This window comes from Hippocampus guttulatus, chromosome 16 (genome assembly GCF_054856545.1).
Source record: "Hippocampus guttulatus isolate MCC_2025c chromosome 16, RoL_Hgut_1.0, whole genome shotgun sequence".
NCBI classification, from domain to species: domain Eukaryota; kingdom Metazoa; phylum Chordata; class Actinopteri; order Syngnathiformes; family Syngnathidae; genus Hippocampus; species Hippocampus guttulatus.
Window position 1 is genome coordinate 11,788,440 of NC_141276.1, and position 17,856 is coordinate 11,806,295.

The window sequence follows — 17,856 nt, forward strand, 5'->3', positions numbered from 1 at the left end:
AGCCCAAACTGGTCATGCAATGGGCAGAGAAACTCATTGTGGGGGAGGTGATTAAATTAATGCGATGTCACAAGGGCTCGCTCACAGAAACAATTTTAGAAATAGTCAAATAAGCGATTCTCTTGCTTGTTTAATTTCACACTTGATGGGTGGGCAGGCACTCCAGAGACTTAACAATTCGTATCAAAGCAATTCTGAAGTTTATTTTCAAATTTCTCCCCTTTAAATGGCAGGAGGTTGTGCAGATAGCGTTCCCAGATGATGATGATGAGGATGGGGAGGAGGAAGATAACGATGAAGACTTAGGCGTGGACGAAGAAGAAAACGGCGGATTTGTGGGTCCCGAGCTGAGCAGTCCGAGCGACATCCAAAGCAGCAGCGGGGACGATAATGCGTCCTCCCTCACCTATTCCTCCTCTTCTGACCACATCCCTCCGCCCCCCATGACGCCTCCTCCACCTCCGCCCGTTCAGTTCAACGACACGCCGGCTCCTCCGGCTGCACCTGCGCCTTCTCAACCGGCACCACACCAACAACAGCAACAGCAGCAGCCGAGTTACACCCCTGAACACTCACCAAGAGCTTACGTGTCCATCCGTCGGAAATCCGGCCCGCCTCCCCCACCCCCGCCCCGCAGTAACCCGCCACCAAAACGACACTCCTTGCACAAAGTGCTGCCCTCCAAAGAGGAGCTGCAGGTCCAGGCTGCCATACAAGAGCTAAAGGCCTATCAAGAGCAGCAGTCGTGCGAGGAGCAACAAGCGTATCGAGAGAGGCAAGCGTATGAAGAGCTGAAGGCCTTTGAGAAACAGCAGGCCTTTCAGGAGCGCCATTCGTATCAGGAGCAAATCTTCAAGGAGAGACAAGCCTATGAGGAGCAGAAGGCGTTGGAGGAACTGAAAGCATTTGAGGAGCAAATATTGCAGGAGCAACAAGCCTTCCAGGAGCAAAAAGCTTTCGAGGACCAAGTCATGAAACGCATCTACCAGAGCCACCACTCAATGCCTGCCCAGCCCACCCAGCACAACATCCACTCGCCACTACCACTCCAGCAACTACACCAGTCTTTACCTCCGCTACCTGCACCAGAATCCGCCAACCACCACTCTCGCCATCCTCTTTATATGATGCGGCAAGCGCCGCAGCACCAGGCCCACCCGGGGCACCACCACCGACGCCTCTCCCGGTCGGCCCCGCCTCCTCATCATCCACCTCCTCTACCAACGGCCAACCCGAGTCAGCAATATCCCGAGGGCGCTTGCCAAAGCCACCAAAGCCTCAGGACCCAGCCCCACCACTCCTCAGCCGAGATGCTCCACCAGTTGCAACAAGCGCAGATCCACCCGGCGCCGGCGGAGATGTTGCAGCAAATGCAACAACCCAGCAGCCACTACTCGTCTGCGGAAATCTTCCACCACCAGCCCAAAATCCATCACTCCTCGACGGAACTCCTCCATCAAGCTCACCAGAGGATGCAGAGGCAGCCTCACCACTCCTCCACGGAACTTCTCCATCAAGCCCACCAAATGCACCGGGGGCAACCCCACCATGTGTCCAACGAGCTGCCCCATCAGATACACCAAACCCAACCCCACCATTCCTCCATGGAGCTACTCCACCAGTCCCATCTGATGCACCAAGGCAAGCCCCATCATCACTCCTCCACGGAGCTCCTGCATCAAGTCCAGAAAGAGCCTTCCCCCCAACCGCTTCAGATGAACCGGGAGAGCCACTCGCATCAGATCCAAAGGAGTCTTAAAAGCCACCATCAGACCCAAGGATCACCACAAGGCCAGACGGTCCACCAAATGCATCAGCCCCAGCCCGTCAAGCCACACCCCCAGAGGCCCCATTCAATTCAGCAGACTCACCAGCACTCCAGCAGCCCTCACATCCACCACATCCACCACATGACCCCGCAACCTCCGCCGCAGGACTACCAGCCCCAGATTCACGTAATCCATCCACCGCAGCAACCCCACAGGTCCCACCAACTCCTATCGACATTCCAGCCACTCCAGCCCACACTCTCCACGTTCCAGCCCTTCCCCCAGCATAGCCAAACTCAGTCGGCTCCCCAAACGACCCGTCCTCATTCCCAACCGTCCCACCACATGATGCAGTCCCAACACCAGCTCCAAAGCCAGTCCCAGGTCAAACAGGCGCAGAGCCAAACTCAACCCCAGTCGCTCCCCCACTCTCTATCTGACCCCACCGAGCATCTGGAGCCTCACCCACCACCGCCACCCCCTCTGCCTCCGCCGTGTTCCCCTCCACCCTTACCCAGGCCTACCCTCTCCAGAATGGACTCCCATCACATGAGTGTCAAGAGGCTGCGCTGGGAGCAGGTGGAGAACTCTGAAGGCACCATCTGGGGCCAGGTGAATGTTGGGATAGTTACACGTGGGGTGTGTAAGGCTACATTTTAGAATTAATAAGTTGAAAATGTATGCCGTCTACTGCCTTGGCCCAGTGCTTGGGAATCTCTTGAGTTTACTTCCCATTAAGTGCAGCAGTTCTGTAAAATTCCACAAGATGGCAGTGCATCTTCCTTCACCCTATTAATTAAGCCGCTTCTCCATTGGACCGGTTCCACACCATAACGGCTTTGCTCAGCTATGAGTGGTCGCTTTTTCGTTACACTTTTATCGGTTTTGGTATCGGTGAGTGAAAAAATAAGAAATTGACCATGTTTGGACCGACATGTTTCCACCTGACAATGATGCTATGTTTACTTTTTTTTACACTTGATCTGGAAATTAGGAATAACTAATTCATTAAAATTGCTTTAACAGTAGGGTCCACTGTATCTATAGTTCATATTAACTCTGGAATTGTTAGTAACATTGCAACCCTTGTTTTATGTCTTGATAGTTGGGTGCAAATTCTGACCATGAGAACCTACATGACATGGTGAAATATTTGGACCTGGAGATGCACTTTGGAACACAGAAAGGTTCTCGTAAGTTTATTTGCCGGCTTCACTTATGACATACCTACTGTTTATTTAATGTTACATATTTTTAAAAAAGAATGTTTTATATGTTTTGTTTCAACTTACAATCATATTTTTAGTGCTTGCACCACTGCCGCTACCACAACTGGAAACATTTAAGAAAAAAGATGTCATTGAAATTCTGTCCCACAAGAAGGCCTACAATGCATGTAAGTGTGGAATTGTGCACTGTGTACTCACAACTGCGTTCAAATGAATTGAACAGCTAATGTTGTCTGTAGGGGAATATTAACGATGCTCCCCTTTCCCCTCCCTTCTTTCTCCAGCCATCCTGATAGCCCACCTGAAGCTGTCCCCGGGAGAGCTGCGTCAGGTACTGATGAGCATGCGCTCCGACAGGCTGGAGCCGTCGCACATTAAGCAGCTGCTGCTATACGCCCCCGACGCGGAGGAGGTCACAAAGTATCAAGAGTACAAGGAGGACCCCAGCAAACTCAGCGAGCCGGACCAGTTTGTACTGCAGGTACCTTAAACTGCGGACCAGTCGTGTGTCTTTTTGGATTGATTTTACCGCTCATACGACTTTCATGTTGTCAGGGTACAGTAGATTACATTTTTAAAACTCAATAGTAGGGCTCTATTTTTGTCACCAGCGCAAGTCTGGTGTGAGGCGCAGTCTAAATCTGTGCAGGAGCAAAGGGGAGACTTTGTTTTGGTATATTAGCAGACGTGTCTATTTTAGCGCAGTTTTAAAATGTGCGTTTTGTGCAGTTGTGGGTGTGAACACTGCCGGCCTGAATCGAAGCGGCTCCACTCATTCGCTTTACATTCGACCATTTCATCGATGGTATTTTGTCATTGCAAATTAGACACACTGCAGAACCTGTTCCCTCCACAAAGGCGAATCCTTCGGTCCATTCGTCCTGAAGTGTACCATACTCGTCATCTTTTTTTTCTTTTCGCCATTTTATTCGTCAAAGGATTAGCTTTAAGCTAATGACCGAGCGGGCTGATTCAAAAGGGGGCGTTAACCCGTTGCCATAGCAACGGCCAACGTAGGCCAGTATCATCCAATTAAAATTGCCCCTGCCACCTGCAGGACACGACCAGTGAAAAAAGTCGATGGATGTATTAAACAAGCGAGAATATTTAGTTTTATCTGCAAGCCAGATGCAATCATCAAAAGAGACATATATGGCTCGCGAGCCATAGGTTTCCGACCCCTGAATTAGTCAGATGAATTTATTTTTCATAGTCGGAGAGCAGCTTGAGGTTTGCACAATTTCCTGTAACTTCTTACCTTTTCGAACAAATGAAAAACAGAGTCCTCTGCAATTCATTTTTGTCACCATTCTTGGCGTACATAAGCATTAGGAGCATGCATATTCATGAACTGCCTTCTGAATGTTTGCGGTTTTCTTTAAAAAAAAAAAAAAAATCAGATGCTGTCAGTGCCTGAGTACAAGAGCCGTCTGGAGAGCCTCCTCTTCAAGTGCTCGCTGCAGGAGAAGACGGAAGAGCTGAGGGGAGCCTACGAATGCATTAGCAGGGCCTCCTCAGAGCTCAGGAGCAGCAAGAAGCTTGCAAAGATTTTAGAGGTACAGTCATAATCAGAAAGGTCAAAGGAATGAGTCCTGCAAATGCCAAAGTATTTTCTTTGTTTAAAAAAATCCTGTTAAATTAACTTTAAAATCCAAGATATAAATTAAGAATGTATTCTTGTGTAATCTTTTTCTTGTTTTGTTTTGTTTCAACTTTTTTTTTCTCATTACATTTGGATTTTACTTTACTCTAACTTTACTTTATTCTAAAAAGGCCTAAAATTATTCTTATTAAATGACGACTTCTTAGCCTAACAGGAAAACCTTTTTTTCTGGAGAAATTATATATGCTGCATTTGCAAAGATAACGAAGGTCGCAGTCAGTAAGGCTGTCTCAAAATTTAAGCTACCGTTCTACTAACTTTGTGTATTCAGAACTGCTTCTTTCCCTAGTTTGTGTTGGCCATGGGGAACTACCTGAATAACAGCCAGCCTAAAACCAACAAGACAACTGGCTTCAAGATCAACTTCCTGACCGAGGTACACAAACCAACAGAAACTACAAAATGTTTAGTTTTTTGGGGGGAATGGTACTGTAACTTTCAAAACTGCTAAGAGCCGATCCCAAAAACTGGCTACTGTGCACCGCAAAACTTCAAGATAGCAAAGTGCTTCGTGGATTCCTTGCATGTTAGGTTTCGCAGTCGAATCTTTGATTTGGAGCTCCTTTTTGGTATTTCAGTGGCAGGCGGGCGGACCTCTCCTTGTCTAGATGCCGTTGTTTTCTCACTTCATACAGTGCTACCTCTACTTACGAAATGAATCGGTTGTGGAAGAAATTTCTTAAGTAGAAAATGTAAGTCGAGACGTGTTTTCTATGTAAATGCCTTAATCCGTTCCAACACATATCTATCTACACACAGACACATACGGTCAAAGTCCCTCTTAGCCAATGAGATGCCAGGATAATGCTCGGTAATAGCCAATGGCAGGGCAGCTATAAGTATGTTGCATTCAGGAAACTGGGAGCTGCGAGTAGCAGCCCATTGTCTATTTTTACCTTTCGTATCTTGAAATTTCTTTCCTAACAAGAGGCAATATTTTCCCGTTGAGGCTTTTCATAACTAGAAACTTTCGTATGAAGAGACGTTTATAAATAGTGTTACCACTGTACTAAGCTTATACTTAAGTAATCAATAATACTCATTTCTTGAAGACACGTCCGGATATCACAAACAATCGTGCTTGCATTCACGAACAAGTCATTCCCCTCAATGTTTATTCATCTTTGCAGCTGAGCACAACGAAGACGGTGGATGGGAAGTCGACATTCCTGCACATTCTGGTCAAGTCGTTGTGTCATCACTTTCCCGATGTGCTGGATTTTTCCAAAGATCTCACCATGGTTCCTCTTGCAGCCAAAGGTGATTTTCGTCTTGGAAACCATTGTAAAATAAATGTCCTAAATTCTTCCAATGTCGTCATTTTGTCATTCGATCAATTCAGTCAACCAAAGGACTATCACATCCGACGTGAATGACCTCCACGGAACTATCCAGAACATCCGCTCGGCCTGTCAGAAAATGCCCGCGACCGCTGAGGACCGCTTCGCCACCGTCATGAGCGTATCCTTCGCCGCTGTCAAACAAGTTTGACCTCATCGAAGTTTCACGTGTTCAATTTGTACCGCACCTTTGAAAGCATTACAGCTAGCCATCATATCTTGCTCGCCTGAAACTGACCTGCCCAGAAGCTAGCCTGTTTGTTGACAGGCTAGCTTCTGGGTCTAAATTCTTAATGACCACCCCATCCTATTACATAATCGCCCCTGCTTTGTGTTCTGATGAATTTTATGGCTAGTTTTGAACACAGGTCAAGAAAAATCATGCCGATGACATGGAGGTCCAGATTGGGCCCGTGAGCCATGGGTTGGACACCAATGTATTAACAGTCATGTCCCTTAACTGGGACGTGTTGTGCAGACCTTTCTGGAAAACAGCCATCCGGCCGTGCAGTCTCTGGAGTCTCTCCAGCAGAGCTCTCTGGAGGAGTTTTCTCGAACGGCCTCCTACTTCGGGGAAGACGGCAAAAGCACAAACACGGAGGCCTTCTTTGGCATTTTTTCTGAATTCATCAACAAGTTTGAGGTGAGGAGGAAAGATTTAAATTGTGGATCCTTTTTGGGGGTTTTGGGGTTTTTTTTGGGGGGGGGGGGGGGTGAAGTGTTCCCTTCCGGCAAATAGATTGGCTTTCCAAACCTTAATTGTCCTGTAATGCCAAACTTAATGGTGTGGAGATAAAACAATTCCAACAATGCGTTACTTCCGTACTGTAAGGCTATCACTAGTTTTATTGTTACTCATGAACTGCTCATCGACATAAAGTTTTATGACTTCAATCTCCAAAGCATCCGTGCCCTTCTTATTCAGGGTCGCAATGCAGGCGCGAAACAAAGCCAAAACACCGATGCCAAGGCAAATTTACTGCTATTGTGACTACAAAGTGTTTGTTTTTTTTTGTTCACCACAGTGGGTTCTCAGTGATCAGCAGGCAGCCGAGAACCCGAAGAGCCCGAGAAGTCCTCGAATGGCCTCCCCGCTTGCCTGGTAGCTCCTACAGAGAAGAAACATGCACATATGCGCACACACACAATATGGGTAAAGGTATGGCCGGCGACAACATACGGCTTGCTCTGTTCCTTTATTCAGCCCAACGAGCATTTACATCATCAAGAGTTTTACGCAGTTTTTCCCAAAATTGGTTAAAGAGCCTGTGAAGTGAATTATAGATTTTTTTTTCTAAATACATTGCACAAGTTGCTGAAAATGTGCAAAGACTGAGGACTATGTACTACTCAGATATAGAGATACTGTTGAGTTTTTCACCATTTCAGTTTTCTTTGGCTAAAATGGCACCCGGTGACGCACTTGGTGTTGGCATGAGTCCCCCCCCACCCAAGCCCCCGCTCAAACTATAAGAATTGAGCACTTTCATTTGCTTCTGTGCTTATCCGACACTATTGCGAGTCATTTATTATTACTAGGCCCATTACTACCACTACAGCGTGCACTTACCGAGCTAGCTAGCTATTATCACACCCTGAAAATGCATCTTTCCCGCATGCCACAAAGTACAGAACAGCTCGTGTCGTTATTCAAATTGCCAAGCGAGGAAGTAAGGCCGCGGATGAGCCCGTCGCGCATCCGTCAGCCGAGCGGGGCCCCGGAAACCTGTTAGCCGGCAAGCTAGTTGGTGTCTAGCGTCTCTCATATCCCGGCACTGGAAACTTTTAGCGGATGCATTTCCACGGCTCATCCACGTAGAGATGTGTAAGCATAAGAAAAAAAATACTTTAGAAAGTCGATTCCATTTTTCAACCGACAAGAGTTTGATTTGTGACTGTTTTCAAACTTATTTTGTATACTTGCCAATTCTTTTAGTCATTCCAATTTGGAAGTGCGGTTAGCAGCAGTCACTTCTGTGGTGTTTCAAATGTGAAATATATTTTTTTCCACTCTACAGGGACTCGTATTCAAATTTGGCACTTGAGATACTATTTCATTTTTTACATCAACATCTCATAATCTGGCTCCCGGTTTGTTTAAAATATCCAATGTGGCCCTTTGACACAAACGTTTGCGCACCCCTGTTGTAAGTACTCACTGGATTTTGTTTTAGTACAATGTACTTGGTTTTATTCTTACCCCGCAGAGACAATAACCCTCATTTTTGATCAACACCCATAATTGAACAATGTTATGCATAATGGTCGTAATTTGGAGTAAGATTATGAAGACGGCTCCGGCATTCCTGTGTGGAGTTTGCATGTTCTCCCTGGGCCTGCGTGGGTTTTCTCCGGGTATTCCGGTTTCCTCCCACATTCCAAAAAACATGCATGGCAGGCTGATTGGACACTCGAAATTGTCCCGAGGTGTGAGCGTGTGCGCGGATGGTTGTACGTCTCTGTGTGCCCTGTGATTGTCTGGCAACCGGTTCAGGGTGTCCCCCGATTACTGCCCTAAGACAGCTGGGATAGGCTCCAGCACCCACCATGACCCTTGTGAGGATTAAGCGGATCAGAAAATGGATGGATGGAGTATGAAGGTGTATCCAATTAAGTTTTTGTTGAATGTATAAAAATATAAATATTTTACAGTATACTGTATATGATATTCCATATACTGTTTGTGTTACCTGCTTTTGAGCCACATCGGTTCTTATGTAGCAATTGTATGAGGAAGGAACTTAAGAGATGGATGATCTATTTATGCCAACAGTGTTTTATGTAAACAGATGCGTTTTTCACGTTTAAGTTTCTTTTTCATCGGCCACTAATTACCTAGGTGGCGCTGTAACACCACCATAAAATCCTTCGTGTGTAGCATAGATTCTCCGGAGGACAAGTTGGACTGAGTATTTTCTTAAGTTGCCCACCACACTGAATGTAAAAAAAGTTCTTCATCAAGTGTAGCTTATATTTGCGATTGTCTAGAGATATTGCTTTGAAAAATGTTATGACAGATGGCACTGGCTGTAATATTTTCTCGCAGCTGACAGCGGGCAGTGTGCAATATGCTCATGTTTTGCCTTATGGTCCACATCTAGAAAAAGAAATAACGAGGATGCATACGTCAGCGCTTTCATTTATGAAGGAAAATATGCCGATGTGTTGACTTTTTGTGTCGTAGTTGCACTAATGTACATAAACAGCTAATTATACTGCAAACCCGCTCCTCTAGTGTAAGACAATGTTGAGTAGAACACCTAGGTGAGCAACTGTTTAATTCTAAAGCTTTTATCTGAAATGAATTTATTGACCTCTACATGCACATACAGAAAGAAAATGTTTCACAAGCACGTTGGTAATATTTTACCGATATTGTGACAGTAAAAAAAACAACCCGTAATATATATATATATATATATTATGCCATTTGACTACAATTTTTGCAAATTCTGCACTTTTTCCTCATGAGATTCCAGTTTCTATTCATAAATGTTGACATTTATCATCTGGCAATTAGCTTTTTTTTTTGTATCATAATTTCTTCACTGTAATCTCATGACGCTTTCCCCCTTTTTTCTCATCAAGATTGATGTCTTTCTCGTAATATTTCTTCCAATAAGCTCGTGACGTTATTCTCAGAAGATGGCAACTCTTTCTCAGAAAATTAAAACGTATTTCTCGTGACATTCGGATTTGAATCTTCTCAAATGACAATATTATTCAGTTGTCAAAATTCCGAGTTTCAGTTGGTCCACTAAAATTGAAACTTGAATCCTGTAAAGTTTTTGTTGTTGGTTTTTTTTGGGGGGTAAACTTACATCTCTATTCATGAAATTTGTTGACTTCATTCTCGTAGTATTTCTTTTCTTTTCATTGTGTCCCCAACGCACACCAACTAATCCCTTTGACATGTCATTTTAAACCAGTTATTGCCACTGATGAGCTGTCTCTTGATGATAATCAAGAATCCATCTTGCTCTCCTCCCTTTTGCACCTACCCCGGCCTGCTGTGCATTTATGACCTGAAATGTATCGCGTGTGCATTATGTATTGTATCTTTGAACACCGCTAAATGATATAAAGACACATTATCTCCTCGGGACGAGTTGTGTGTTGGATTTCCTGTTTGTGGAGAAAATGACGAGGTCCGTTTCATGCGTACTTGCAATGATCATTTATTTGATACACTTGCCACGTGTGCGTTGTGTGCGTGAGGGGCAATAAATCTTTTACAATTTAACTCATGCCTCAGCGCGCACGTGTTGAATGTGGAGTTTGATTTCCTGCTGCGCGAAACGAGCTCGCGGGCGCTCATTCACTCATCCTTGGCGAATTCCTGCTCGCGCTTGGTTGTCTCTGGCAACCCGCAGAGAGGTGAGTGTTGTTGTTTTTTTCTACAATATAACACACATTTTTAATAGGTGTCATTTTCCCTGTTTGTGACAGATACACCATACTTGCAAGTTATTACATGAGCCAATTTAATTGACAGCACTTCCAAATCCAAATAAACAGATTCATTGACTCGTAGTTTTTAAAATGTATAAACGTGAATGCAAGCGGTGCTTCTTGCATGTACAACAAATACCTGCTTCTATTACTAGTGTTCAAAACAAGTTTTTCTTCAATCAGTGATGGAAGTGCATAACATTTCAACCACAATTGTCAATGTCGGGATTCTTTCCAGATGACCTTAGATCTTGCAGTCACTCAGCAAGGGAGCACCATGTCTACGACACCGTCTACAGGCGGAGGAGGTGCTGCCTTTGTCGCCGTGGACGTAGTGGTACTGGTGCTCTATTTCGTCTTGGTTCTGGCTGTGGGCTTTTGGGTAAGTCCTTGATGGTTGTTATCAGGATGGATGTCATCGAATGAGATCGATTACAAGCACCGTGTTGAAAAATGGACCCATTTAATAAATCACCCTGGGCTACATTTACAACCACAAATTCTAATGTTTGGTCCATAAAGTTGCATTCATTTATTCTAGTGGATGTTTGATGTTATTTTCTTTGTCCAGTCATAGTCATATTTCAGCCTTGGTTATTTTAACCTGCCCAAGAGCTTCATCATAAGTAGTGCTGGCCCATGTAATGCATGAGAGAATGTAGCATTCTACACGGTGAATTATTAGTGTTGGTTTCAGCCACTCTTTTTTTTTTTTTTTTCTTCACGAGAAAAAAAGGGTCGTTGAACGTCATAAAAGTCATTTTACAACTTCATGTTTCTCTCCTCGTAATCTGTCATGTGTCTACTAGTCAATGTGGAAGACGAAGCGCAGCACAGTGGATGGTTACTTCCTGGCAGGGAAGAGCATGACTTGGTGGCCGGTGAGTCCAAACATGTTACTGACTGACTTTGAATACTTTTTCAAAATCTGAATCTATAAATAGTTCAGACAAAATGTCTTCACTGAGCCAGACACATTTGCTGATACCGTTTTCAGACAATTTGACACTCTTATTCGCTTGACACCCATGTCACTCACCAGGCCAAGCCCCGCCTTTTAAAGCCATTCACTGTCAAAGTCACAGTTACTACAGTAGAACATGAAAAGTGGACCAAAAAAAAAAAACCCCCAACTTGCACTTCAATTGTTTAATAATGCAAAAATACTCAATTTTGCGAGATATTCAATAGCTTTATTGAAGGTTTTAAGATCCATTCTACTTGCAGGTAGGGGCCTCACTGTTTTCCAGTAACATCGGTAGCGGACACTTAATCGGGTTGGCCGGCTCCGGAGCAGCAGCGGGTATCGGGGCAATCGCCTACGAGTGGAATGTACGATATGCCAAGTCAGTTACCGGTGTGAAACATGTGACTCTTGAGCGCGTCAGCATGCTCAAGCGTCCCATGTTGCTCTGTGACAGGGAATGTTCATGGTGCTGCTCCTTGCGTGGATCTTCCTGCCCATTTATCTGGCCTCCGGGGTAAGATGAGACCACACATACGTGGATATCGTCGGATCATTTTGTAACGCTTTGTCTGGTCACTTCCTACCAGGTAACAACCATGCCGGAATATTTACAGAGGCGATATGGCGGGAGAAGAACGCATTTGTTTATAGCCATCTTGTCCTTGTTTATTTACATCTTCACCAAGATATCGGTATAATTTTTACCTTTACGGTTCAATTTAACATGCCCAAATTTGTATTTAATCGATGTCTTTTGTACGTGATGGCAGGTGGACATGTACGCCGGTGTCTTGTTTATACAGATGGCTTTGAAGTGGGACATCTACGTGGCTATAGTGTTTCTACTGTCTGTCACTGCTCTCTTCACTGTAGCAGGTGAGCGACCTGCCCTCACCTTGCTCACCTTGCTCCAGTAATCGGGTAAAATACAAATACAGGGATAAATAATAACATGCATGTAAGGTGCTTGTTATTTTTGTCCACTGGGGGTCGCTATTCTCGTGTTCTACGATAGTGCCTATGACTTTGAGTGTGTAGGGCTTGAAAAGGTGGGGGTCTGGCTTGGTGAGTGACGTGAGCGGCAGTTTTTCTCCCAAATTGTTTTTGCACTTTAGACAGATATATATCAAAATGAACTAATTCCATATTATATGACTATATGATATTTTTATAGTGTAAAGTGCACATTTGAACATTGCGCAATACATGGACAACTGGATAAAAAAGAACAATTATTTTATTGACCACCGGTGAAACATGTAATTTATAAAAGTAATTCCCACCATTTTTTCACCTCAGAAAACACACAAGTGAGGCATTTATCTGAAGGTGAGGCAATGCTGATTAATCACGGGCAGTGTTCGTTGAAGTTAATACCGTAGTCATAATTTTATGCCCAACAAGACTTTCTAGTGTCTTTTGCAAGTTGTTTCTAAGTGAAATTAAATGTGTTGTCTTTTTCCTCAGGTGGTTTGGCTGCCGTCATCTACACCGATGCTGCTCAAACGGTTATCATGCTGGGGGGAGCGCTCATCCTCATGGGCTTTAGTAAGCACACCCTCAAACCATGTCTTGACATATTTATTATTATTATTATTTTTAATGTTGGCTTTAATTTTGTGCTCCCATTAAGGTTTTGCAAAGGTGGGAGGCTGGAATGCTCTGATGGAGGGCTACTTCGATGCCATCCCGTCGGTTCGCGTGCCGAACACGACGTGTGGTATCCCCCGAGAAGATTCCTTCCACCTATTCAGGGACCCGGTGGACTCTGACCTTCCGTGGCCTGGCGTCTTCATCGGCATGTCACTTCCTTCCATGTGGTACTGGTGTTCTGATCAGGTAAGATTTGTTCTATTTCTTTAAAAGAGAAGAAGAATATATCGGTGTCCCTCAAGGATCACTTAAAGAAACCTTATTTTTGTTATTTTAATCGAATTGCTTCTTTTGTCTTATCAATATAAAATGGAATTCACTGACTCAGATTGACTCAAAGATTCATCCTCTCAGAGATTATAAACCATACACCAGTAAAAACGAAAATACCAAAAAGAATGAAATGTGCATCATTTGTTAAACAAAGTAAAACATAAGGTGTCCATCAAACATCACTTCTGAGAACCTTATTCAGTCCTCTTCTGTGTCTTTATTAAGATATATACAGTACCACTTATAAAAACAAAACAGTTATAAAATGAATACAATTGTGCATCACTGAGGTGTATACTATAAGACAACATGAGGCGTCCCACATAGATCACTGCTTGGGACTTTTAGTCTTTACGCCGTTTATGAAAAAATATTGCGAACAAATTAATCATCTCACCGAAATGTTGAAATTGTGACTAAAAAATAAATGCACACAAATCAATACCTAAAATATGCACCACAGAGCTCCGTGTGTGCTTGTGATTCAGGTGATCGTGCAGCGCTCACTAGCTGCTAAAACGCTGAGCCATGCAAAAGGCGGTTCCCTGCTGGCTGCTTACCTCAAGGTTGTGCCGTTCTTTGCCATCATGTTGCCCGGCATGATCAGCAGGATACTTTTCACAGGTGGGAAAAGCACACATTTAATAGTTAAGTCTTCAAACGCACAATTATTCCTGTTGCCCCTGTAAACTGGTGGCTGACATACTGCTCATGTTAGCTTACGGTGTCAGCGTGCCTTGGCTGTGGATGCTGCACTATTGTACTCTCCAGTCTCCACTTCGATGCACTAGTTAGTTTTCCTGTTGCCCTCAGGCTCCACTTCAGTACAATTTCAAAGGTAGCCAACGTATTGCATTTGTCAGATTTTCATCATTCTGTTTCACGAATTACTGTTAACAGCAGAATGCAATTTTTTAACCAACATGCACAAAACCAAATCCTGCATCTTCATCTTTATCCAGACCATAATTGTTATTGATTCTTCCTTACAAAGTTAGTGTGTGTGGCTTTAAAAGGCAGGACCTGGCCTGGTGAGTGAAGTGGGTGTCAACGAGTCTAGTTGACTGTTGTCAACAACTGAGTGTAGTTGACCGTTGTTGGCACCAGTTAGTAACGGTTTTCCTTTTTTTTTTTTAATCTAATTATCTGATTTATTCAACGTATTGTTTCAGTCCAAGAAAATGCTGAACATTTTAACACCCATTTGGATCTGACTGAAAATGTATGCATGCAGATGATGTAGCGTGTGCCGATCCAGAGTTGTGCAAGCAGATCTGCGGCAACCCAGTAGGATGTACAGACACCGCTTATGCCAGACTGGTCATGGAGCTTCTGCCTGCAGGTTACTTCCACTCTCAACACTTCCCGTCGTTGTTACCCCTTCAATATTCATATAAAATATGCTTTGTGTCGCTTTCAGGACTCCGAGGACTGATGACGGCTGTGATGATTGCTGCGCTGGTCTCCTCCCTCACATCCGTCTTTAACAGCGCGAGCACCATTTTCACCATCGACCTGTGGAAGACGTTCCGATCTGGGGCGTCCGAGTGGGAGCTTATGATCGTGGGGAGGTGCGTTCATTGTTTTATTCTGACATAGCTAACTTACAGTCAAATGGAAATTCTTTGGGGACTGTACTGATGCTAATAAAATGACAGATGACATATTTTACTGTAGCTTCTCTCTGTAGATAACCAAAACAGCAGCACCAGAAACATACAAGAAATCATTCTGATGAACAAATGTTTGTTTTTTTACGCCGTAGGGTGTTTGTGCTCATACTGGTGGTGGCATCCATTTTGTGGATTCCGGTCATTCAAGCCAGTCAAGGTGGGCAGCTGTTTATCTACATCCAGTCCATCAGCACCTACCTGCAGCCCCCCGTGTCCATCATCTTCTTATTGGGTTGCTTCTGGACCAGGACTAATGAGAAGGTAGTGCAGTGTGTGTTTACAATCAAGCAGTCGAGGGCTGTGCATTTGTTATCCGGACCTTTAGTGGGCACTTGGCTGCCTTCATCCGCGTTTCAATACCGCAAACGGAGAAACCGTATATAGCTTCCTGGCCCTGGAGGGATGAATTTGAAAACGATTCCACCGCTAAAGTAGTTCTGAGTTCCACAGGCCAGCATAAAAAGCATTAACATGATGCAAGTTGAAGGGCGGTTCTCGGTAAACATCGTCCAGCAATGTGAGCCCAAAAGTGGATAGCCATGGCTATTTTTCGCTGCTCTAAATATATTCACACACAAGCGAGAGCACAAATCGCAGCAAGGTGATTTTATTTTATCTCTGCGATGTAAACAGTCAAATCTGGTCGAACCGGTCCACCATTTGCAGCCATAGGCAGACCATCTTTTTCTGACAATCATAATTTCCGATCTTATGTCATGTCCGTTGGCCTCCCTCACCCGCAGGGTGCATTCTGGGGCGTGGCCGTGGGTCTGACAATAGGCTGCATCCGGATGCTGATGGACTTCATCTACCCGGCCCCGCTGTGCTTTGAGCCAGACGACAGGCCCGTCGTGGTCAAATCGGTGCATTACCTCTACTTCTCCATGATGTTGTCCTTCATCACGCTCGTCGTGGTCGTGCTGGTCAGTCTGGCCACCGACAAGCCCAAAGCCGAGCAGGTAAAGACCACCTTTAAGCTGCTAGTGTGACACACTGACAACATGGCTGCAAACATAGAAGCGCGACAGTGGATAGAAAAAGTCTACACATCCCATTTCAAATGGCAGGTTTTTATGAGACCAAGATAAATCATTTCAAAACTTTTTGTTCACCATTAATGTGATCTATATACTGTACAAGTCGGTTGCGTTTTTTTTTCCTTGAAAGCCACCGTAAAAATAAACCACTGAGATGTGGTTGCATAAGTGTGCACACCCTCTGATAATTGGGCTTGTGGCTGTGTGCAGAATGACCCAGTCACTTTCATACTCATGGTAAATGGTTGTCAGTCGCGCACACAGCTGCCACCTTTTCACGTGCCTCAATTTAACACCAAATAAAGTTCAGCTTTTCTAGTAGGCTTTCCATTTTTACTTTATTTTCTGAATGACATCTTTTCAGGAAGCAAAGGGCCCCAAAAAAAAAATCAATATTCATCCATCCATTTTTGAATCCACTTATCCTCACAAGGGTCGGGGGCGTCCTGGACCCTATCCCAGCTGTCTTCGGGCAGTAGGCGGGGGACATCCTGAACCGGTTGCCAGCCAATCGCAGGGCACACAGAGACGAACAACCATTCGCGTGCAAAATCACACGTTGGGACAATTTAAGTTGTTCCAGTAACCTGCCATGCATGTTTTTGGAATGTGCGAGGAAACCTGAGTACCCGTAGAAAACCCACACGGGCAAGGGGAGAACATACAAACTCCACATAGGAAGGCTGGAGCCGGAATCGAACCCACAACCTCTGCACTGTGAGGCGGACATGCTAACCAGTGAATCACTGTGCCGCCAAAATCAATATTAAATTTGGAAATATGATTTTTATGGTGGTATATGACCGGAGGACGTATTTGTCTTTTTTTTTTTTTTTTTTTTTTTTTTAAGATTGATCGTCTGACTTGGTTCACAAGATTGAGCCCCGTGGAAGCCAAAGAGCAGCCCCGGGAGGAGGTTGCGGGTCACGAAAGGGCTGAGATGGTGGTTACAGAAAAAGAAGGAGACAACAGCACAAGAAAAGGTAGTTTTACATCTACTTAACCGTCTTTCATCCAGTGCTTATTTCCCCATCTCTCGCACTTTGCAGATTCGTCAGGCTCGGACTCCGGCGTGAGACGACAGTCCCGGCTGGTGTCTGCTCTCTACTGGCTCTGTGGGTTGAATCCACAGAAAAAGGAGTCAAAGAAAAGTCCCGTGACGCCCGCGACCTCTGACCTCAGTCAACTGAAAGAAAATCCACGTCTGAAACAGGTGCTCAACGCCAACCTCATCATTTGCCTCTCTGTGGCTATGTTCATCATCGGCTACTGGGCTTGAGAGGCTGCCTCGCTCTTCTCGGAGGACTTCTCACCGAGGCTACAAGGTTGTGTACACTTTATTTTACGCCTTTCAAATCAACAAAACAGTCAGATGCGTAGTTCCATATTGCCATGTTTTACTTCTTAAGAGTTAAAAAAAAAACTTCAATGTGTTGACATACTGAGGTATTTTTTTTACTGTCAATTGTGTACATTAGCCATTTTCCCACCTTAAACAAAATAAAATGTAAAAAATGTTTTTAATCATGAGCTATTTGGCATTTCATGTTGAAAACTGTCTTCCCTTAGCTCTTGAACATTTGGAACAGAGTACCAAAAAAAAGCGCAATTAGATATTGTTTACTCAATACACTTTACATGTAAGCATTTTGTCAGAACACATTTGCGACAAATCAATTTTGCAGCCGACAACATCAAACGAGCGTCTTAAATGAGGTCAAAGTCCACTCTGGTTAATTTTACATCGATTTGTCTTGACATCATGTCATCATGCCGCTGATGCTGAAAACAATAAAAAGC

General features: G+C 44.3%; 2 protein-coding genes across 6 annotated transcripts in view; both read left to right on the forward strand.

Moving 5' to 3' along the window:
• grid2ipa (glutamate receptor, ionotropic, delta 2 (Grid2) interacting protein, a) overlaps window positions 1-10,106 on the forward strand; it is a 29,229-nt gene extending 19,123 nt beyond the window's left edge. For all 4 annotated transcript variants that reach the window (XM_086132430.1, XM_086132429.1, XM_086132431.1 and 1 more), the window contains 10 exons: window positions 234-2,381; window positions 2,875-2,962; window positions 3,076-3,165; window positions 3,283-3,479; window positions 4,399-4,554; window positions 4,951-5,037; window positions 5,792-5,921; window positions 6,004-6,122; window positions 6,480-6,644; window positions 7,027-10,106. In XM_086132430.1, coding sequence (XP_085988556.1) covers window positions 234-2,381; window positions 2,875-2,962; window positions 3,076-3,165; window positions 3,283-3,479; window positions 4,399-4,554; window positions 4,951-5,037; window positions 5,792-5,921; window positions 6,004-6,122; window positions 6,480-6,644; window positions 7,027-7,107 — 3,261 coding nt within the window. In that variant the 3' untranslated portion in view covers window positions 7,108-10,106. The remainder of the gene's footprint in view (window positions 1-233; window positions 2,382-2,874; window positions 2,963-3,075; window positions 3,166-3,282; window positions 3,480-4,398; window positions 4,555-4,950; window positions 5,038-5,791; window positions 5,922-6,003; window positions 6,123-6,479; window positions 6,645-7,026) is intronic.
• A 143-nt stretch (window positions 10,107-10,249) lies between these two features.
• Window positions 10,250-17,580, forward strand: slc5a11 (solute carrier family 5 member 11). 2 transcript variants are annotated; one of them, XM_086132440.1, is made up of 16 exons: window positions 10,250-10,378; window positions 10,692-10,835; window positions 11,263-11,334; window positions 11,681-11,785; window positions 11,875-11,934; window positions 12,008-12,112; window positions 12,191-12,296; window positions 12,888-12,968; window positions 13,054-13,259; window positions 13,835-13,970; window positions 14,581-14,688; window positions 14,767-14,917; window positions 15,112-15,280; window positions 15,763-15,978; window positions 16,907-17,039; window positions 17,106-17,580. In XM_086132440.1, exons 1-16 carry the CDS (start codon window positions 10,271-10,273, stop codon window positions 17,333-17,335), a joined length of 2,130 nt encoding a protein of 709 aa, XP_085988566.1. In that variant the 5' UTR covers window positions 10,250-10,270; the 3' UTR covers window positions 17,336-17,580. The 2 variants fall into 2 exon arrangements, with proteins under 2 accessions (XP_085988566.1, XP_085988565.1); XM_086132439.1 differs by having other exon boundaries at window positions 14,581-14,917.
• The last annotated feature ends 276 nt before the right edge of the window (window positions 17,581-17,856 follow it).